General features: G+C 39.7%; 1 protein-coding gene across 5 annotated transcripts; it reads right to left on the bottom strand.

Moving 5' to 3' along the window:
• Nucleotides 1-1,111: 1,111 nt before the first annotated feature.
• On the bottom strand, nucleotides 1,112-18,318 carry GATA2 (GATA binding protein 2). 5 transcript variants are annotated; one of them, XM_072126905.1, is made up of 6 exons: nucleotides 18,027-18,318; nucleotides 7,931-8,278; nucleotides 6,718-7,275; nucleotides 5,093-5,271; nucleotides 3,242-3,367; nucleotides 1,112-2,380 (listed from the first exon to the last, which is right to left on the bottom strand). In XM_072126905.1, exons 2-6 carry the CDS (start codon nucleotides 8,160-8,162, stop codon nucleotides 2,081-2,083), a joined length of 1,395 nt encoding a protein of 464 aa, XP_071983006.1. In that variant the 5' UTR covers nucleotides 8,163-8,278; nucleotides 18,027-18,318; the 3' UTR covers nucleotides 1,112-2,080. The 5 variants fall into 5 exon arrangements, with proteins under 5 accessions (XP_071983006.1, XP_071983007.1, XP_071983008.1 ...); XM_072126906.1 differs by lacking the exon at nucleotides 18,027-18,318 and adding an exon at nucleotides 15,017-15,116; XM_072126907.1 differs by lacking the exon at nucleotides 18,027-18,318 and adding an exon at nucleotides 10,745-10,886.
• Nucleotides 18,319-21,879: the final 3,561 nt, after the last annotated feature.

Genomic DNA, 21,879 nt, shown 5'->3' on the forward strand with positions numbered 1-21,879 from the left:
TTAATAAAGAAATTATTATCAATTATCTATTTATTGATCTTTCTGAATAAGGATTTACCAACAAAATATTCTACATCCTCAAAAGCTTATACGTTACTCAGGATATTATCCTGATACTCAGGATTTTATCAAATACCGTATTTCAATTTTTTTTTTTGTTAACATATTCAACTGAAATCCAAAACAAAAAGTTCAAATGAAACGTGCAAATAAAGACCGAGCATCCAAAAATTCCACAAAAAATGTTTTTTTTTATTATTCTTAATATTCACCTTCATTGAATAGGAGGATAGCATACACTTTTTACAGACATTAATATAAACATGGTGTACAGAATCAACAATAACTTAAGGTCACTAAACAAAACAAGGTAAAAAAAAATAAAAAAAAAAATACTGTATAATATTTTTTTTTATGCGGCTACCGATACAAAATAATTTATATTCCGGGCCTCAGACTGAACTGCAGGCTGGCAAGATATTGCACTTTTTTTTTCTTGTATCAGTAATATCTTTTTCTTCAGATTTCCCTCCCAAACCCGTTAAAAAATAAAATAAAAAGGTACAAAAAAAAAATGTACAACTTGTACCATGAACATTAACCCCTCATGCAGCCAGGAGATCAGGACAATTGCTGAAGTGTTTCCTGGCTGCTAAGAGTTTAACGAAATTTTAAAGGACCTTAGGGCGCAATCCCAAACCCCTTATTATTTTTTTTTCCTCCATCAACCATCTTGGTAATGGATGCATCTATGCCTGTCCTGATTATTCACGCTTCCCCTTATATAACCTGGCCCTTATTTTTTTTTTTTTTGTCCAAATATTTGTGTTCTGTATTTATAACATGTGAATATCAGTAATATTTATTAAAAAAAAAAAAAAAAAAAAAAATTCCTTGTACACGGATGGGTTTATTTGCTGTATTGTATCCTCCACCCAGCTTTGCCCCAAGATTAATAATATATACATAACAATGTGATATTAAATTGTTAACATTTAAGATATTTGGGAAAAGGGCAAGCATATGTTACATTTTCACATTAAGATATTTTTTTTTTTTTTTAAATTATGATTTGCCAGTTTTCTAAGTTTTTACTAAAAGATTTTTAAAAAAAAATCATTTTTGCCTCCATATTCTGAAATGTTTAATAGGATCCAAGGTGAAGTTTTGCTACTATTGATCAAATACTTGAGGCCACACGTAGAAGAAGACATTCTGAAATTTTTTTTTTTAAAACCTGTCAGGAGTATAAATATAGTTTTTCTTTGTTGCATGGGAAATATTTGAAATTAAAGGAAATCTGGCACGTGCCAACAAAGAATGTCGGGGACTGGAGCCAATGAACCTTAAAAAATAAAATGCCCTAGAAATCTTGGACCAGGTGAAATCACTTACGGAAAAACCACATAAAACAAAATGTTCAAATGTTTGTTTGCTTTCATGGTCGTTGAGTCCAAATACTCTTCCACCAGCAGCAGAAGGGTTAAGTTCAGGTCAAAGACGGAACGGTGGTCTTGTCCAAAAAGCGGCAACAGCGCAAAAAGCTCAGAACAGATTACACCCCCCAGGACAATGGCATAGACGGATTTGGAGAGAGAAAAAAAAATTCCAGGAGCAAAAAATAAATATTTTTCTTTTTTTAAAATTAAGTCTTAGATTTTTAACTTTGTTTTTTCTATATATAAAGGAGTCCATTTGTAACAAGTCTGCAGTATAAATCCAGCATCAACTACCACTGGGTCTTTTCCACCCTCAAGAGACGTTAATGTATTTACAATATTCACAGTAATTAAGAAACAAAAAAAGAAAGTAACAAGATAAAATCTCACTACGTCCACCTTTTTACCTTCACTGCGGGTTGGTCAGCAAGTGGAAAACAGATTATTCCTATTTCCAGTCCAGGGGGGAGGAAAGTGCTTATCTGGTCCCACCAAAGAGTCCTGTGTAAGTCCAATGTGTAAGTCCTATCAGATGCAACAGGCGAGGTGCAAGCCAGTTCTACATTGTCTTCTCGGAGGACTCCGGGCGCCAACCCAGGCAATGCCCACGTGCTCTTGTATAGTCTGTACATGGATTATATTTATCCCATTGCTGTTACCATGCTGGATGGGTGTGGGTGCCCAAAGGACAAACTAGAGGAAGGGTGGATGGGTGTCGGTGTCTGCAAGATGTGGCCGGAGTGGCTGAAAGGAGGCAAATGCCCCATCGGAGCCATGTGACTAGCCAGGGCAGCTGCGCTGAAGGGGGAGGCCTTCTCCTGCATACACTTTGAAAGTTCCTCAAAACACTCCGAGCCTTTCTTGTTTTTCTTGGACTTGTTGGACATTTTCCTATTCCTGGTCTGAATTCCTTCCTTTTTCATGGTCAGGGGCCTGTTCACCTGTAACAGAATACAAGAACATCAGACTCGGCCTAATTTAAACCATGTACAATACATCTGCACTCCTGCGGAATAGATGTGCTAGGTTAATGCTATTTCCTTGACAATTAAGATGTTAAACAACATGGACGGCAAATAACATCCCATCTATCGAGCGGGGGCTACAGCTGGTTTTTATTTATCAGATTTTTTTTTTTCCTGAATAAAGACCGTCTTATCGTTAGTTGACGAACAATTATCTTGCAAAAATATTCGCACCTGTTTTGTGATGACCAAACCAGCATTCAAGAGTGTACGGAGGCAAGAGTGCGTCACGTTGAGACAAGCGGCACATTGTGCTTCGTGCCTCCGTTAGGTCAATAATACGTAGTTATCCCATGCAGGTCCTGACTGATGACTACATTATAAGTGGTGGAATAAATTGGCGCTATATGAGTATTACTTGGCACAAAGTGGCAAGTTCTCTTGCAAGAAGGGGATGGATTACTATAGGGATTTGACACAAGGGAATTATAGAATTTATAGATGCTGTTTTTTATTATTAGGTCACCAATTTGATGCATAGACTTTAACCACTAGGATAAGCAGCCGAGGGGTTAAACAGTCGTCATCCAGATTAATTCAACAAATTGAAAGAGAAGGGATGATTGTGCGGCTATTGTCTCTCCATCTCCCCTTGGTTTTTACAGGGCTGCAGTAGCCAAGCTGTTGCATTGTTAGGTCACATTGGATGTGGCATTGCTTTGCTGGAGGATGAATGAGGCATTACCCCGGGGAGCACCTAACAGAAACCAATCTCATTGAATTCCAAGCAAGCCAAGCTCCACCATAGCATGCATCCCATTACCAGGGGCAACTTACATTGTGTAATTTGAAGTACAGTCCACAGGCGTTACACACTGGGTCTCCATTTGCATTGCGCCGCCATAAGGTTGTGGTGGTGGTTTGACAGTTCGCACAACAGGTCCCTGCTCTCCGAGCTGCGGACTGTAATAAGACAGATCAAGAGCGGTCAGTATGCGCCTTAACAACAATGTAACAATTACAATATTACCAAATGTCAACATGTCACATGCAAATATTTATAAGCAATGTTCATCTAGCAAAAAGTCATTAAAGTTCAATTTTTTTACATATATACATAAGTAGTGGTGCCCAATACATAGTTTACCTAGCGCCTTTTCCATAATATAATATTCTTGCATATAAAACTTTAAGAGACCCTTCTATTGCAGACTAAACAGCAATTCTCTTTTTGGATTAGTTAAGATTAATTTAGATTAATTAGTTAAATTAGTTTAGATTAATATACAGATTAAATCCGCTAGAGATATATGTCCTAAAATATAATAGATCATGCCCAGTTGGGCACTGGTGATCAAATCATTAGCGTTTGCCCTATTTTACCTATACAGTTTATAATAGTTTAATTTACACACATATCAGATGTTCCCTCAATTATTTACCATTGAACATTACAATCCAATGTACAATTGGAATTGCAAACTTTTATCCCATCCCTTCATGTTGATATAGTTTCACACTGGGGTCTGCCATTCTGTGCATTATTTTAATACCCTTAATAATTTGTTTTTCAGGCTTCTTAACAATGCAGCCACCAGGGAGTTCCCTATTCTAAGCCTGAAAGTCAATTAGGCAGAAGAGCTTAATGTTCTAGGTGACTCAAAGGAATTCCCCTTCTCTGAGTAACCTTCTAGCAGGATGACTTAGAGGTCAGTGCAAAGGCTAAGAGTTGAAGACTGGTACTTTAGGGGTTAATATTTTTTTTTGTTTTCATGTTCTCCCCCCCTTCTCTCTTTAACCTTTCCAAGAAAACGCTCCTCCATTTATTATTATTAACCTCAGAGGCATTATTTGTAAAGTATTGGCCAGCCTCGCCTAGGGTAAACTCTTCTAAACTTTTTATTTTATGTCCGGAAACAGAGAGTCGAGGTTTCCTTATCAGCACAATGCAGATATCCGGATAGGAAGCTTCCATCATGAGCTCACATAGAGCCCTGTACAACAAAGGCAAAGTGGAGAGAGGTGACTCCATGGAAAAGCTAAGAGAGGGGGACTAAAGAGTCACTGTGCTGCCCTAGACTACACAAGACTAGAGACTCCATGCCCTGCACCCAGCCACATTACAGCCAGGGTGTTCCCCTGATTTATGGGGCTGATAAGGGATAGGAGCTGCTGGCAAGGGAGTTTTTTGCATTCTTTTCAAGCTGAGTTTTAACCCGTGGAACTACAAGTCCCAGCAGTGTTAGAGATATGATACAGAAGGTTGTATATATAGGTAGACTAAACATTGCACAGTCCTCAAAGATTATTATGACTGCCCTCATCATGGTAGCAATGCCCCTACCCCATGGGCAATACGAGACTGTCATCTACAGAAACTAAGCAAATACATAGATAAAGTTTCCACCCGATAATGCAAAACCACTTCATCAGGATATGAAGAAAGGTGATGTCATAACTTTACTCTCCAATCCCATCCCCTCACTAACAGATCGCAAGCTCTTCTGCCAATATTGGAATAGATATGGAAACTATTAATCACATCAGGATAAGTCATTTGTAAAACTAAAGAGAGGTCAGTGATATTAAAGAGCTGCTGTGACCAGCATGCTGGGAGTTGTAGTGTTACAAGTGCTCAGGTTGCATGGTTAGGATAACCCCCACCCCAGCACCCAGGATGGCACCTACCAGTCTCCTCTTGGGTTTAATGAGTGGTCTGTTCTGACCATTCATTTTGTGGTAGAGGCCGCAGGCGTTGCACAGATAGTGGCCGGTGCCGTCCCTCCTCCATAGCGGGGTGGCTGTAGCTCCACAGTTCACACACTCTCTCCCTTCTAAATGGAAACACGAAGAAACCGGATTTCTTTCTTTAAAAACAAATTCACAATATTTTTGCACTGATCTCCAGACACAAATCATACAGAAGCAAATGGGGAGAGAGAGGGGGAATCACAGGGGAACACCAAAATATAATATATATAAAATACATGCATCCAGATCAATGTAAAATCAGTGCACCCCCTTATTTCCCAAATAGTGAGAATTGTATCCAAATATAGTACAAAACAATTATTTCACAGTATGCAATTAAAGGAAATGTATTATTTGTAATAGGCTGTAGATATTACAGATACATTGTAACGAAAAACTTCTGACCCCCATCAATAACGATATTTTATTTTTAATACAAAAAAAAACAAAGCAATTAAGAACTCTAAAAACGCAACATAAAAGGAATAGAAACAGATCCATAACCCAATAATAAAAGTAAGTGACACGGATAAAAGACCAGAGAAGAGATTTCCTCCCGGTCTGCACAGGAAGCAGGACTCGTCCTAAGGTTTAGAATTTCCTAATTAAAACTTTTCCTGTTTTTCTTTTTCTTTTTTTGATTACAAATAACAAGCAGTGCGACAAATACATTTATAATAATATATAACGCTATAAGACCTTTCCGATAGCGATTGCTACTGTCAGACCATCATCCTCAGCCACTTATATTCTATGTGGGATATATCATAATAAAATAAATATCTGCAGATTTTATCCTAAATCGGAATTTCTAAAAAAATATATATATTATATATATATAAAACCCAAACTATGGCGCAGATTTTACTAAAAACTTTAGAAATTAATTTAACGCGATTTTACTTCTGTATAGAAAACTTCTGCAATGATATATGGATCATTTGATTAGAATTCTATACCACAATTTTATAGAAGATTTCTATTTTCGATATAGATATATTTATGCAATAATATTTTGTTAATTACGAAAAAAAAAAAATTACATATCTATTTGAGCAGGAATTTTTATTTTTTTTCTGCAGACTGTGGATCTTCATGTATATTCATGAAGTGGAATGTAATGGTAAAGTCATATTTAATCTATTAGCCCAAGTCTCCGAGCCAACAGTCACCCACTAAGCTTCCCCAATGGATGAGGTCATGTTTGTAGTGTGGCCAGTTCCCCCTGAAGGGTCTGTAGCCCACCTATTGATAGTTATTTATCCCTGCCATGTTTAACAAATCCATACAGCTTGTGCCAGTGTGTGTTCCTGAGCCGTATGGATATAGTATATGTATATACAACAGAAGTTACATTGTTTCCTTACATAGAGGGGGGGCGTTATAAGTAGATATCCTGACGTCACACGATGCATATATTATAAGTGAGGTCCTAATAATTCTTGGGATGGGATGGAAAACTTTATGGATCATCTTTGATCAATGTGCAGGTTATTGGAAGTTATTCTGGCACCTCTATATATAGTGACTACTAATCATTTATAGCTGTTTGGAGTTCTTACCTGAACAGGATCTGCTCTTGCTCCTCTGTTTTGGGGTGAAGCTTGAGGCTGGGCCTCCCAGTAGGCTGCCAGGATGGAAGAGGCTGCTGCTGTAGTCATGGGCAGCGGGCACATAGGATGGGTAGGTGGGAATGGGGTGGTGGGTAGAGGGCTGAGTGCCCATGTGTCCTAGGCTGCTCCTCAAGGGGCTTCCCCCCTCCATCTTCATGCCCTCAGACAGGGACACCTGGTATTTGATACTGTCCTTGTCCTCTGCTCTGGAGGATGTGGGGGAGGCTGCGCTGCCCGGATCCGGGGATACATCCTTGGGAGGGGTCGGGGGGAAGCCGAACAGGTGCGGGCTGGAGTGTGAGGTGGATGTAGCCCCTGAGGAGCCCCCACCTGGGTACAGGGAGCCACCGGTGGCTGCAGGGTGCAGGGGGGTCTTTGCGAAGGGGCTGACCGTCCAGGGGTTGTGATGGTGGGCAGCAGACAGGGCAGACTTGCCACTCTCCAACCAGGGCAGTCCAGGGCTGTGCAGGATGTGTGGCCGACACATCTGGCTACTGGTTAGACGAGCTGTAGACACAAGACCCTGGCATTAGTGGTGGTATATAGGAAAACATATACAATATATTGTTTATAAACAAACAATAACTTCATAGTATTCTCACATGAGAAAAGCTAAATCCGAATATCATGCTCTCACATGATCTGCACCATAACATGTCCCCGATCAACCTGATCCAGTCATGTCTATGCGTAGAAAGACCCTCTTCATTATCTTATAATATTTAACTACATTATATCGTATGCTAAGAATAGACAATATATTATATTTCTATAAACATATCAATAGCAGACGCCTGCGACCCCCTTCTCAGATTAAGAAGTTGCTAATACCCTGAGATTATATATAGTATATTACAAAATTCAACAGGCCCCCGCAGAATACAGACATTACCCCTACTCCGGAATCTAATATTAGGCCGAATGTTTCTTTTTGGGATAGAGGAGCAACAATAGATTTATTTCTATTAGTCAAAAAGAAGCAAGTTTCTGCAACAGGTATGAACTTTGGTGGGACCCTCTCTTGTTGACAGTGGCGAAGCAGGGGTTAATAGAAGATAGCAACCAATGCAGAAGGAAGTATTTCAAAGATTGCGCTAAAGCTTAGTGTTCCCCTAAACACGACCACATATACACATCACCCACATACAGGGCATATACATACCGTGTGCCTGGCTGTACGACACCCTGGCCCGGGCATGGGCAGAGTTGGCATAATAAGGATTTCCTTGAGAATCCAGATGATTGAAGAACACATCGACCTCATCAGGAGGTAAAAGCTGTGTTGGCTCCATGTAGTTATGTGCCAGTCCTGGGTGGTGGCTTTCTGGGTGCTGCCCATTAAGCACAGCGTGGTGTGCCATCCAGCGAGGCTGGTCGGTGGCCACTTCCATCATAGTAGAGATTCTCTCCCAAATACACCCAAATCCCTATAGCCTTCTATCACTCAGGCTTCTGAAAGTGAAAGTGAATCCCCTTTAAGTCCTCAAACGAAGAGAAGAAGCAGGAACACCTGTAAAAAGTACAGAGCACATTATACTTCACTTTTCTTATCGTATCAGCCCCACATGCCAGCAAATACCCCAGCCAGGGGCAAATATGTAGCCAGTCACCAACATACACAGCGTCACACCCTGATAACATCTGCTCTTATTATTATTATGATGTAGAGCAGTGACACTGTAATAATCACAACATCGTGAGACTAGATGGAAGAAGTGAATACATTGTATCAGAGCTGATAAACACATTGCAACATCACACTTACTGATTGTAGCACAATGTGGAATAGCGATGGAAGTTACATTGTATCCCTATTACTTGTAGATACATTGTAAAGTAGTAACACAGAGTAGAATCATTAGAGACGTTACGTTGTAGCAGAGTGAAGAATAGTTGGAGAAGTTACATTGTATCCCTATGACTTGTAGATACATTGTAAAGTAGCAACACAGAGTAGAATAATTAGAGACGTTACGTTGTAGCAGGGAGAATAATAGTGAAACAATAGAAGTTACATTGTATCCAGTACAGGGGATGCAGGAGGGTTACTTACAGCAGTCAGCAGTGCAGGCAGAGCAGTGAGTGCAGGCTGTTACTCAGATGGCAGCCTCTTTGGTTCTGGCCTCCCTTGTAACATCCCGCAGCATCCTATGTCAGCCCTGGCGCCAGCTGGACTCCCTTCACTAGACATGAACTAGGACGACTCGCACAGCTAATAACCCCCGGCCAGCCAATCACAGGGCACAGTCACTCAGCCAGCTGCTGCCATTGGTCACTCCCCTGAAAATCCACATTCCCTAATTCACTCCAAACATCTAAAGAGCCCCGGGGGGAGGGGGGCTTCATTATTGGAGGGGGGTTCATTAGTGAGCCCACTAATGGGAGGGATTGTCTGCTGCAGGATTTACATACACTATACATGCTGTAAATGTTTATTGCACTTCTCCATGTATACTCATCATGCATCATTATGGGGGCTGATCATTTATGTATTGTATGTGGGCGGGTGTCAGAATGGATACACATGCAATACATAGATGTAAAGATGGATACACATTCAATACACAGATGTAAAGATGGATACACATTCAATACATAGATATAAAGATGGATACATAAGCAATGCATAGATATAAAGATGGATACACATTCAATACATAGATATAAAGATGGATACACAAGCAATGCATAGATGTAAAGATTGATACACAAGCAATGCATAGATGGATACACATTCAATACATAGATATAAAGATGGATACATAAGCAATGCATAGATGTAAAGATTGATACACAAGCAATGCATAGATGGATACACATTCAATACATAGATATAAAGATGGATACACAAGCAATGCATAGATATAAAGATGGATACACAAGCAATGCATAGATGGATATACATTCAATACATAGATATAAAGATGGATACATAAGCAATGCATAGATGTAAAGTTGGATACACATTCAATACATAGATATAAAGATGGATAGATGTAAAGACAGATGGATACATAGATGAAACAGGATGATTAAACATGTAAATACATAGATGGGATGGATGTAGATGGTAGATGGATACACATGCAATACAAAGCACATAGTAGATTTATACAATAGGATCTTAAATGGTAGATATAAAAATGGTGTGTGTCTATAGATATATCTATGCATACACACGAATAGATAAAGAGATATATGCATAGATAATATGAGATAGAAATTGTTGGTTTTATATTTTATCTATATCTGGCTAATCTCTCATATGCATGTATTATTTATCTCGTCTTTATTATCTATCACATATCTATCTAATCTGTTTTCTCTCACATCTATCTCATTTACTAAACCAAGCATAAGGTTAGAGCGATTGCATTTTTTTCCTAAAACATTTAGTTTCCTATTAATATAGTCTGAATATTTTATTTCTAAATTAATTATAAACATTCAAACACTTTTCTTACGTATGTATCCGGTTAGATATATAAACTAGGCTGAGCATTCATAAAAAATATGTTTAAAGGTGGACAAATTAGCAAATACAACATATAAAAATTAAATATAAAGTGATATAAATAAAAACATAAAATTCGTTTAAAAATTTAATATATTAGATAGATGTAGAGATATTAATATTTCCAAACAGACCCTTGATATGTTACATTTGCGTATCACAGTACAGTCACTCCATATAGTGACCTGCTGTAGCCCTGGATTCATACACACACGATGTGGGGTGAAATATCAGTGTGTTGTGGGGTCCAGGCCATAAGCCCCTGTGCAGCCAGTGAGTGGGGCTGTGACATGTATGGATTACCACATAAATAGTAAAATAAACAATCTAGTCATGAGGGTAAAGTCTGGACAAACCCCTCACAAAGAAGTATTAGAATATGCAAATTGACGCTTTGTAGTGTCCAATTCCCCCCAACACATAAAAACACACAACTAATTAAAGAAAAACATGTTAATTCACCCATTAAACCGGCCTGGTGATGTTGTTTGCAGACAGGGAAGCAGCGAAGGGGTTAATGCTAATAGTGGATTGTATTGTAGGGTGATGATCAATGCAGGGTGTGTATAGGCTGGAGACAGGGACACTACTCTCTGGGCCGGACTGGACCCTTTGTTTGATTTGTAAAGGGGGGGGGGGGGGGGGGGATTTAAAGGGCTGAAAGTTAGTAATTAGGTAATAGGAGGCTGGTTTGGCTTTTGATGCTGTCTCTCTAGTTCGCCAATGCAGCCATCCAGACGCCTGCTCCCTGACGTCACCATCTGCTGCCAAATTTACAAGGAAATGAAGTTTTTCTCCTCTTTTTTAATAAATCTCCAATCAGCCTGTGGCTACAAGAGAAAGATCATTTCAATTATTAATGATTATGGGAATTATGATGATGTTGCTGGTAGTATATAGTGATTTTGTTTTTGTTATAATAACATAATGGCAGCGCCTCTGATATTTCCAAAAAGTTGCAGTTTGTTATATAGACTTTTTTTTTTAGCTGTTGGAGGCTTTTCTACTGGAAGTGCTTGTAGTTGCAGATCTATCGCATTACAAAAGTTCTATGGCATGGAGGGGCTTGCAGCGACGTAGCATGAACTGTCGTGGTAATAAGAGCAGGAAGGAGTCATATTTGTATGATGTGAGCTTTATTAGGATTATTCTGAGAGGACTGGCCGGCGCTGCAGAGGTTAACTCCCCATAGAGTAAGGAGGAAATGCAGCCGCAGACAGACAGAGGTTCTGTGTTCAGGAGAAGGAAGGAGAACCAGGGACCTCCGGACACTGCACTCACACACACTGAGACCTGGACTGGACCCTCTACCCTGGGGTATGGAAGTGCATTGGAGGCTGAGGAGAGAGCACTGGAGACTGCAGCATGAAGGGAGTGCACTGGGGACTGAAGAGAGAACACTGGAGACTGAAGAGAGACCACTGGAGATGGCAGCATGAACAGAATACATTGGAGGCTGCAGCATGAAGAAAGTGCACTGGATACTACAGCATGAAGGGAGTGCACTGGAGTCTGCAGCATGAAGGGAGTGCACTGGAAACTGAAGAGAGACCACTGGAGATGGCAGCATGAACAGAATACATTGGAGGCTGCAGCATGAAGAAAGTGCACTGGATACTACAGCATGAAGGGAGTGCACTGGAGTCTGCAGCATGAAGGGAGTGCACTGGAGACGGCAGCATGAACGGAATACACTGGAGGCTGCAGCATGAAGAAAGTGCACTGGATACTACAGCATGAAGGGAGTGCACTGGAGTCTGCAGCATGAAGGGAGTGCACTGGAGACTGCAGCATGAACAGAATACACTGGAGACTGCAGCATGAAGGAAGTTCAGTGGAGACTGCTGGATGAGGAGAGAGCTTGTAGCATGAAGAGAGTGCACTGGAGACTGTAGCATGAAGAGAGTGCACTGGAGACTGTAGCATGAAGAGAGTGCACTGGAGACTGTAGCATGAAGAGAGTGCACTGGAGACTGTAGCATGAAGGGAGTTCACTGGAGACTGTAGCATGAAGGGAGTTCACTGGAGACTGTAGCATGAAGGGAGTTCACTGGAGACTGTAGCATGAAGGGAGTTCACAGGAGACTGCAGCATGAAGGGAGTATATACTCATGTGGGTATATGGGATATGTAGGTAAGTAACTAATAGGACTGTGAGGCTCCAGATAAAGACAATTAGGATAGCTGCACTGTATACCCACCTCTGTTCCAGATATATGGAAGGTCCTGAGATATGAAAGTGCACTTGAGACTACAACATGTAGGCAATGCAAACACATGTGGATCTACAGTATATAGGTAAGTAACTGATATCAGAGATGTGCATAGCACTGTGAGGCTGTAGATGACTATTATTGTATGCCTTAATATTAGACTAATGTATCCACCTCTGCTCCAGCGTTACAATGTGTCAGACTCCTCTGTCCCAACGTTACTTTGTAGCTTGACAGCACATAGTTCCGCAATACTGATGATATGACACGAATATACAGTAAATATAATATAAACTTCATATTATATAGGGGACTATAGACATTACGCATCAGCGTCTACCTTCAAGGCTGTCACTTCATTGTCACCGCATAAACACTGACACAACAATGACAATACAACCCACCCAAGCCTGAGCCATAGCCCCCTCTTGTTGTATACCCTGTAACTTCGCCTATTGAATGAACAAATGCTGGAATTAAATGCACAATAAATGTGATAATGGAAAAGCTGATCCTGATTATTTATTTCTTGAGTTTGCTCAAAAGTCAGAGGCATAACATTGGGTGTTATAGGTGACACATAGGGAGCTCCTGGCAGTGCCCTCCCTGTGTTATCATGATACAGGGGGTTTAGGTGGATATTGTTCTGTGTCACCCTCCACAATAAAGTCACCAGTGCCGCCGGGTTATGTGCCAGGGAGCTGTCACTGCCCCCTGATAAGTGATGCTTGGATTACATGTTTAGATTGGAATTAAAGCCTCCTCGCTCCCAGATTGTTAACCCTCCCTCCGCCGGTCCTCTATCAATGGGGTGGCAGATGACAGGGCACCAGTCTGGGGCTTTATCCATTCCATTAATTCACTCAACGGGACATGAAATATCTGGCACACGACCGTCTGCGGCGGCTTATCCCAGTCCTGCCTTATTCACACGGCTCCTTACACACGTCTTCTGCCCAATTTATCCGCAGAGAACAGCTCGGCACCCTGTGCAAAAGCGGCCATAGCACGGCTCACATAGGAGGAGATTCAGCCAATTGTATGCAATATATAGGCACATATATACCAGATATATAATCTGTATAACTGGATAATCTATAGGCACATAGATGGAGAAGGATGAATTTAGTAATATGTACATCTCATGCTATTAAAAATTGTTGCAATGTTCAAGATCTGCTCTAAAATCTACTGTATATAATTGTATCGTATCGTAATATCAGTAATAAAAGTATCGTAATATAGAGATGTAGATACATATATCTATACACAATACAGAATATATAAAAACATAACATATATATACATTCTGTATCACTGAACTATATTTACACACTATTATGCACATGGATGGAGCTCTGAATTGACTTTAATATTTGCTCAACTCATGATTTTATAATGTAAAATCGCCACCATCAATTCCAAAATGTACTGTACATACTTATATAAATATTGTAATATAGATAGCGATATTTATATTATACACACAATGCAGAATATACACATATATAATAGATATTAATATAATATTGATGTACACATAAGATACAACCAGCTCCTTTCAGACATCAAAGATATATTGTATTTATGATCTATTTGCTACACATTGCGCTTTATAAGATACATTATTATCATCCTGATGGTCATTACTATATAAATACAGCAGACGCAAATTAAAATATGACGGTGCTTTAAAAATGTTATAATCCGATGAGGGAGAACACAGCAAAGATGAGAAGCGACAGTATACATCGCAAAATAATAATTGTATCATGATAGTATCCTGCTAGTGTATGTGCATGAAGCCACCTGTGTGCCCAGCTCTGAGGGTGCAGATGCCACCTGTGTGCCCAGCTCTGAGGGTGCAGATGCCACCTGTGTGCCCAGCTCTGAGGGTGCAGATGCCACCTGTGTGCCAATCTCTGAGGGTGCAGATGCCACCTGTGTGCCAATCTCTGAGGGTGCAGATGCCGCCTGTGTGCCCAGCTCTGAGGGTGCAGGTGCCACCTGTGTGCCCAGCTCTGTGGGTGCAGATACCACCTGTGTGCCCAGCTCTGAGGGTGAAGACGCCACCTGTGTGCCCATCTCTGAGGGTGCAGATGCCACCTGTGTGTCCAGCTCTGAGGGTGCAGATGCCACCTGTGTGTCCAGCTGTGACGGTGCATATGCCACATGTGTGCCCAGCTCTGAGGGTGCAGATGCCACCTGTGTGTTGTATGGGAATATTGATATTTGCTCTTATGTTGTATAGGAGCATTAATAATTCTGACATTTGCTTTTCTTATCGTGGATGAGGTTATTAGAATGTAGCTTTATTGCAGAGATCTGGGTAGTGGATGATGGCTGCTCATGCAGAGGAGCCCCATGGGCGGTATATGCCTCTCTTGTGTTTGCCTCCATTCTTCTAGCCTTTCCTATGTGCTTCTAATGACAAGGATAGAGGACACCAAGTGCCATCATCCTCATTACATCCTCCAGCAGCATCCACACTCATCTCTGGTGCATGGTGACGGCTACTTACCTGCCTGGACACCCTGCTGCAGGATCCTGGGGTTCAGTGGGAAGCAGCCTTCATTCCAGCTCAGTGTCTGCAGTGTGAGCTGAGCTCCCTCTACACAGGTACAGACACTGCAGGCACGTAGCACTGGCGTCACAGCTGTGCACACCAGGCTCACACACTCACTGATGTGCACCCCCGGCTCTCACACTCACTGCTGTGCTCCCCCGGCTCTCACACTCACTGCTGTGCTCCCCCGGCTCACACACTGACTGCTGTGCTCCCCCGGCTCACACACTGACTGCTGTGCACCCCCGGCTCACACACTTACTGCTGTGCACACTCGGGTCATACACTCCCTCCTATGCACCCCCGGCTCATACACTTACTGCTGTGCACCCCCGGCTCATACACTCACTGCTGTGCACACCCGGCTCACACACTGCTGTGCACACTCGGGTCATACACTCCCTCCTATGCACACCCGGCTCATACACTTACTGCTGTGCACCCCCGGCTCACACACTCACAGCTGTGCACACCCGCCTCACACACTGCTGTGCACACCAGGCTCTCATACTGCTGTGCACACCCGGCTCATACACTTACTGCTGATGAGAATATGGAGCGGACAGTATGCACAATATGTGCACTTAGGCATCCATCCATTGCACATAGACACCGCAAGACCTTGTAGCTGGCTGTAAACACACCTAGTATATAGCCCTGTCTCATAATATGTATCGAGATGAAGTAATATTAAAGATAGCTGTATGGAGAAGTATGAAAAAAAATCAATATAGATACATAAATATTGAGAAGAGTGATGAATAAAACTATGATGATATGAAAGATCATATAGATCTATAAAAAATAACTAGATATATCAGATAAATATAAGAGAAATAAATCCTAATCGTCGTTATTGTATATATATATTTATATATATTATTTTTATATAATATGATTTTATAATAATATAATAATTTAATATAATAAAATGTTATATTAGACCTAGGAAATAAATATTAGGGATATCTAGATACATAGATAAAATAAATATGGAACAGTGATATTGAAGTCAATGGGCACAAAAAGTACAAAAAATAAAACTGACTTTGGAAAAGATGATGGATAGAAAATATTAGATAGATTAGATTAGATTAATTACTATTTTTTTTAAGATAAACTCCTCTTTCTACATAATGGCATTTATTTACTTCCATAATATTGTGTTTTTATTTGGAACTTTTCCTGCACTTCCAATATTATGTATTCTCTCGTGTTTTTCCTTACATGTGTAGTTCTTGCACTGAAGGAATCCTGTAGTAATGATACCCCATGTATCCACATCAATGTCCTCCATCCATTCCCCGGCTTTGTCCCTGTGTTTACACCTCGGGATATCTCCTGCTCCTCCAGATAACATAATGATGATGATTTTAGGATGGGTCTGGAGATGTATAGATATCACCTCTCACTGCGCTGCACTAACACCCGGCGCTAACCAGTCATTGCGCCTGGAAAATCCCTTTATCCCCCCTGCTTCATCTGTGAGACCCCTCAGCTCCTGGGCACGTGTGGAGGGGATCAGCTCACCCTAATGCCAGGGCTGGGGGATCCTGCACACTATTGGGGGGAAGGAGGGGGAGACTTAAAACATGCAAAGCTGTAAATCTCCTGCACGGGACCGGCCTGCACCCATAGAGCAGGTGCTGCCTGCAACATTATCCCTCTACCGGGTAAACACTGCAGGCTCAGGCGGATCCATGTCCTAGATGCAGCTTCAATGCAGCTTTAGATGTGAATAGAGCACGACAGGACACTTTACAACTCTCCATAAATTAGCATAAAACAGCATATTAAATGCAACATTCAGAGTAAAGTGTATATAATATATATATACACTTTGTATATAATTTTAATTTTTATATATATAATTTTAAATTAACCTTTAGATTTGAGTATAAATAAATCCATATCTATCTACCATCTATTAACATTTGTCTATTATCAGTTTGTTTCTTTTTCCATGCACCCTACACAAATATTCTACAATAAATTCTGCAACAATTTCTACTACTATTATTATACACAAAATGTCATTTAAATATTAGTTTGGGTAAATAACTATAACCACATAGTAAATGATGTGCACATTATACCTGTAATACAGAACCGGTATAATAAAACCCCTGCACAGACACATTGCAGACGGATGAGATATTAGATTATATCAGGCTAAAAAAAATGTGCAGAATTTTCTGTGCTAAACAACCTATGTTTCACGTTACTATTCGTTTATATAATAATAGTTGCAAATTTTTAGAACTGATGGAAGGCGACGACGTCCATTTATAAATAAAATAATAATGAATAACAAGAAATAAAATATATATTTTCTTTGTAGATCAACATCTGTGTGTAGCAGCAGGATGATGATGATGATGATGATGATGAAGCAGGAGATGCTGTGAATATCGCAGTATGTGCACAGCCTCCAGCCGCTCTCTGTCACTTCTCATTTACTAACTTCACCAAAATCTGTCCCCCAGGAGAAGCCCCTGCCTGCAGCAATATACTCTGCGCTGTACATATCCCTGTGTATCTACAGCCACATACATCACATCTGTATATAGAAAGAATCCACAGCCCTCATCTGTATCTATGCATATTATACATACATTGTATTCTTCCTATAAATATATATAAATATATATAACTATCCCTGTGTATCTACAGCCACATACATCACATCTGTATATAGAAAGAAGCCACAGCCCTCATATTAATATATACATTGTATTCTTCCTATAAATATATATAGTAACTAAATTAATATTTACTGACATAATATTATAATATAATAGATGTGATTTTCAAACCTATTGAGTACAGAAACACCTACCTAATAAATTCATCTCCATCCGTGAATTGTTATTGTATACATATAGTACACATCTGTATGATCAGTCCATATGTGCAGCTCATATGGATATGATAAATCAGTGTCCATGGAGGGTGTGTTCCTTACCTTGTCTGGCTTCACATCCCAATCTTGTAGTGACACATTGGGGGATCCCTGGACCCTCTTGTAGCTTACACTCTCATCCTATACACCAGCAGCACAGAGGATGCCAAGCAGTGTCTGTGCCTTTCTACAGCTGGCAGCAGGTTTTTTTTCTCTCACTTGCATTGGGGATGGCACAAGGAAGGCTGAGTGTATTTATGTACATAATAAGGCGCTCTGCCCCTGGCCCTCATTTGCATTGTTACAATATCTATACAAGCTCATCGCATTGTCTGCCTCTTGCACCTATTGTTACTGGTTGCTGTCACTGCCTACGCGACTTGACTTTGATATTTGCTGTGGATTGATATTATGGCATCCAAGAGAGGCAGGTCCCAGGCAGGCGCAGTGCAGGCAACAACATACTGCAACCTGTGGCTTCACAGCTCAGGGGGACTACAGATCCCAGGCTACTACTGCTGCCAGGGCAATGTGGCACCTGTGCATCTCCAACAACTACATGCCCCCAATGCAAGTTAAAATGGAATGAAGTAATCAACATCAGGATCTATCCATCTATCTATCTATCTATCTATCTATCTATCTATCTATCTATCTATCTATCTATCTCCAATCTATTTATTTATTTATCTATCTATTAATCTATCTCTCTCTATTTATCTTGACGTGTATAAAGGTAGTTTTTTACATTTATATGTTGTACCAATCTCGAATCTATCTTTGTGTCAACATTTATCTATGTTTGATATTTGTTTCTATCAACTTCATACCGCGTTTTTACTCCTGTATCTGATATATATGTCTGTGTATATATAGATCGCTTTCTCTGTCTCCATTTCAAGATTTTTTTTTTTGTGAGCTGTGCATTTAATCTTACATACCATATACTCGTTATTAATATCGTTAAAATGTGCATGGGATATCTATCTATCTCATATCTATCTATCTATCTATCTATCTATCTATCTATCTATCTATCTATCTATCTATCTATCTCCTATCTATCTATCTATCTATCTATCTATCTATCTATCTATCTCCTAACTATCTCCTATCTATCTATCTATCTATCTATCTATCTATCTATCTATCTATCTATCTCATATCTATCTATCTATCTATCTATCTATCTCTCTCATATCTATCTATTTATCTATCTATCTCATATCTATCTATCTATCTATCTATCTATCTATCTATCTATCTATCTCATATCTATCTATCTATCTATCTCCTATCTATCTATCTATCTATCTATCTATCTATCTATCTATCTATCTCCTATCTATCTCCTATCTATCTATCTATCTATCTATCTATCTATCTATCTATCTATCTATCTATCTATCTATCTATTAGCTTTATCATATTTATTAGCTTTTAGTCCATATGGTTCTATTCTATTGTAAACATCTTGCCATCCATTGGACCTGATATGTCCACCCTAAAAATCTATCTTCAATCAGTTATCAGTTTTTCTCTATATTAAATTCTTATATATTATTCTTATATATTATATTTAATAAATATCTAACATACCCATAACATTGTATGCAACATATATATTGTGCCATTTTCTACAAATCTGTATATATATATATATATATATATAATTCATCCTATCTATCGACCGATCGATATTGTATCTTTCTCATATATGTTTCCATATGTTTCTATCCTTCTCTTCTCCTTTGCCACCGATAATTTGTTCCACTCCAGATGAAATATTTGTCAAGTACAATAAACACAATCATTTGAGCCATTTGCCTGTTGATATATTCCCCCCTCATTATGACTCCATCTTTGCTCATCACTTGTGTACAGACCCCCCCTCCCACCCCATAAGTGGCAGCACATAGAGAATCCATCTGCAGAGCATTGTTCCCTGGCATCAGTGATGAGGGTGCCCGTATTTCATGGCTGATCAGTGCATTGCATCCCCCGCTCCCTCTTTATCTGCTTCTTCCCATTCTCCATTTTTATTTTGCTCTGCGTTTATTTGCCTTAAATTGCTGAACACACAGCAAATAAAATCAGGCGGATGAAGATCCAGCTATCAGCAGAGACATTGTTTAGAAGAAAGAACCCTCCAAATGTTTAAGTCCTATTAAGGAAGCCAGCCATAACTAATATATAAAAGGGAAGGTGTGCTTGTGTATCAGCAACCTGAGCATTCAGCCCCTGATAGCAAGTAACAAGGCTCGTCCCATCAGCCAGATAGACATGCAAATCTGGATCCTGCAGCCTGAAAACACTATTATTAAAATATGAGACCCACACAATTAAAAATTGCCAAAATGCTATCTTGTTCTCTTCTTCACATAGAAAATATACAGCTCTAGAAGAATCAATTCAAAGGCAAAGGCCCTGCAGAGAAAAAAAAAACTTTAATAGGAAAAAATTATCATAATAATGAGGGTGAGGATGTTACAGGAGCAGAATGAGGCCTATTCTACTGGCATTTCTGCCTGGCTTTGTGATAGGGTTCAGGGAAAGAGCTCTTGATATTGTGCAGATAAAGCCTTATCTGTATCACGCAGCACAGATCCAGAATAAGCGGCCTAATTACTCCCCTTCCATTATCAGATGTGTACAAGGAGATGGACACTGGGCCTACACTTGTATTATGCAGACTCCTAGTGCAGGTATGTTCCCATATACTAGATATTTACACCTCACCTAAAGCTTATAATAGTGCAGGAGCCTTAACTGCAATCTGTCCCCCCTGTAGGATCATTTCTGGAAGAAGTGATCTTCAAACAGCTGATAACAGGACAATAGACTCCATTGACCCATAATATCATATTATGATCTATTGTAACGGTAAATACATTGATCAGTGATTAATCGATAACAGCTCTTAATAAAGTATTGAATTAATACAATTTTGATACATTGTAATAAATAGCAGATTTTCTGTTTTAAGTTGTACCCAAACATACCTTAATATTTGCGTAAAAGTCGGCTTCTTTTTTAATTATGATATTAATATTTGTAGTCGATGTAGGAGTAATAATTTTATTAATATTCTCCAAATCACTTTCTAACAAATAACCCATCTTATTGGTGGTCACTTCTGCATAGAAGTCGATATGAAGTAGTTGTAGTCTTGTTAATATCCTTCAAATCACTTTCTAATCTTGTGATCATCTCTGGATAAAAATCGTCTCCTTTTTGTACCATGATATTAATATTATCATTACAGTTATTAATAATCGTGGTAGTGATAGTCTTATCAATATTCTAGAAATCTATGATCACTTTCATCTTATTATTGATCAGTCGGCTCCTTTTTTTTAAATTATATATTCATATTACCATTGAAGTTATTAGTAGTCGTAATAGTCTTATTAATATTCTGGAAATCCAAGATCACTTTCTAAGAAATGACCCATCTTATTAGCGATCATCTCTGCAGAATTGCATGAGGATCTTGTCTCATAAAATCCAATTTCCCCGCTATAAATGATTTCCTATAGGACACAATGTATCAGGTGAATGTATTTGCGGGATAATGATGTCCCCTTCTTTATTTATTATTGCAGTAAAGATGTCATCCTCAGAATGTAACATTGTCTTGTATATTCTTCATCTGCAGGAGGAGTTGACAGCTTTGCCCCCTGTGCCTTCACCTAGTCAGGGGAGGGGGGTAAGTGAGGGTCTCTAGCAGCCCCCCCTTGCTCTTATTATTGGGATCCAGGGGTAATTTTTCATCTCTGCTAGCTAATCTTTGTTCCTGGGGAAGATAATAAATTGACTAATCGTTATCTCTCGGGCTCCTGGAGGCTGCTGGAGAATAGAGTTGAGCGGGGTTGAAAATTGGCTCCAAAGTGCTGCAGAAATAAATGGCGCTGCT

This window comes from Engystomops pustulosus, chromosome 10 (assembly GCF_040894005.1).
Source record: "Engystomops pustulosus chromosome 10, aEngPut4.maternal, whole genome shotgun sequence".
Classification (NCBI taxonomy): Eukaryota; Metazoa; Chordata; class Amphibia; order Anura; family Leptodactylidae; genus Engystomops; species Engystomops pustulosus.

Bases quoted from the DNA above. Each gene is read 5' to 3' on its own strand.
- GATA2 (XM_072126905.1), bottom strand. From the start codon at position 8,162: ATGATGGAAGTGGCCACCGACCAGCCTCGCTGGATGGCACACCACGCT. The intron at 7,276-7,930 runs GTATGTATATGC...TTGTGTCTACAG, and splicing joins GTCGTACAGCCAGGCACACG to CTCGTCTAACCAGTAGCCAG. The intron at 5,272-6,717 runs GTAAGAACTCCA...TTGTTTTTAAAG, and splicing joins CAAGAGCAGATCCTGTTCAG to AAAGAAATCCGGTTTCTTCG.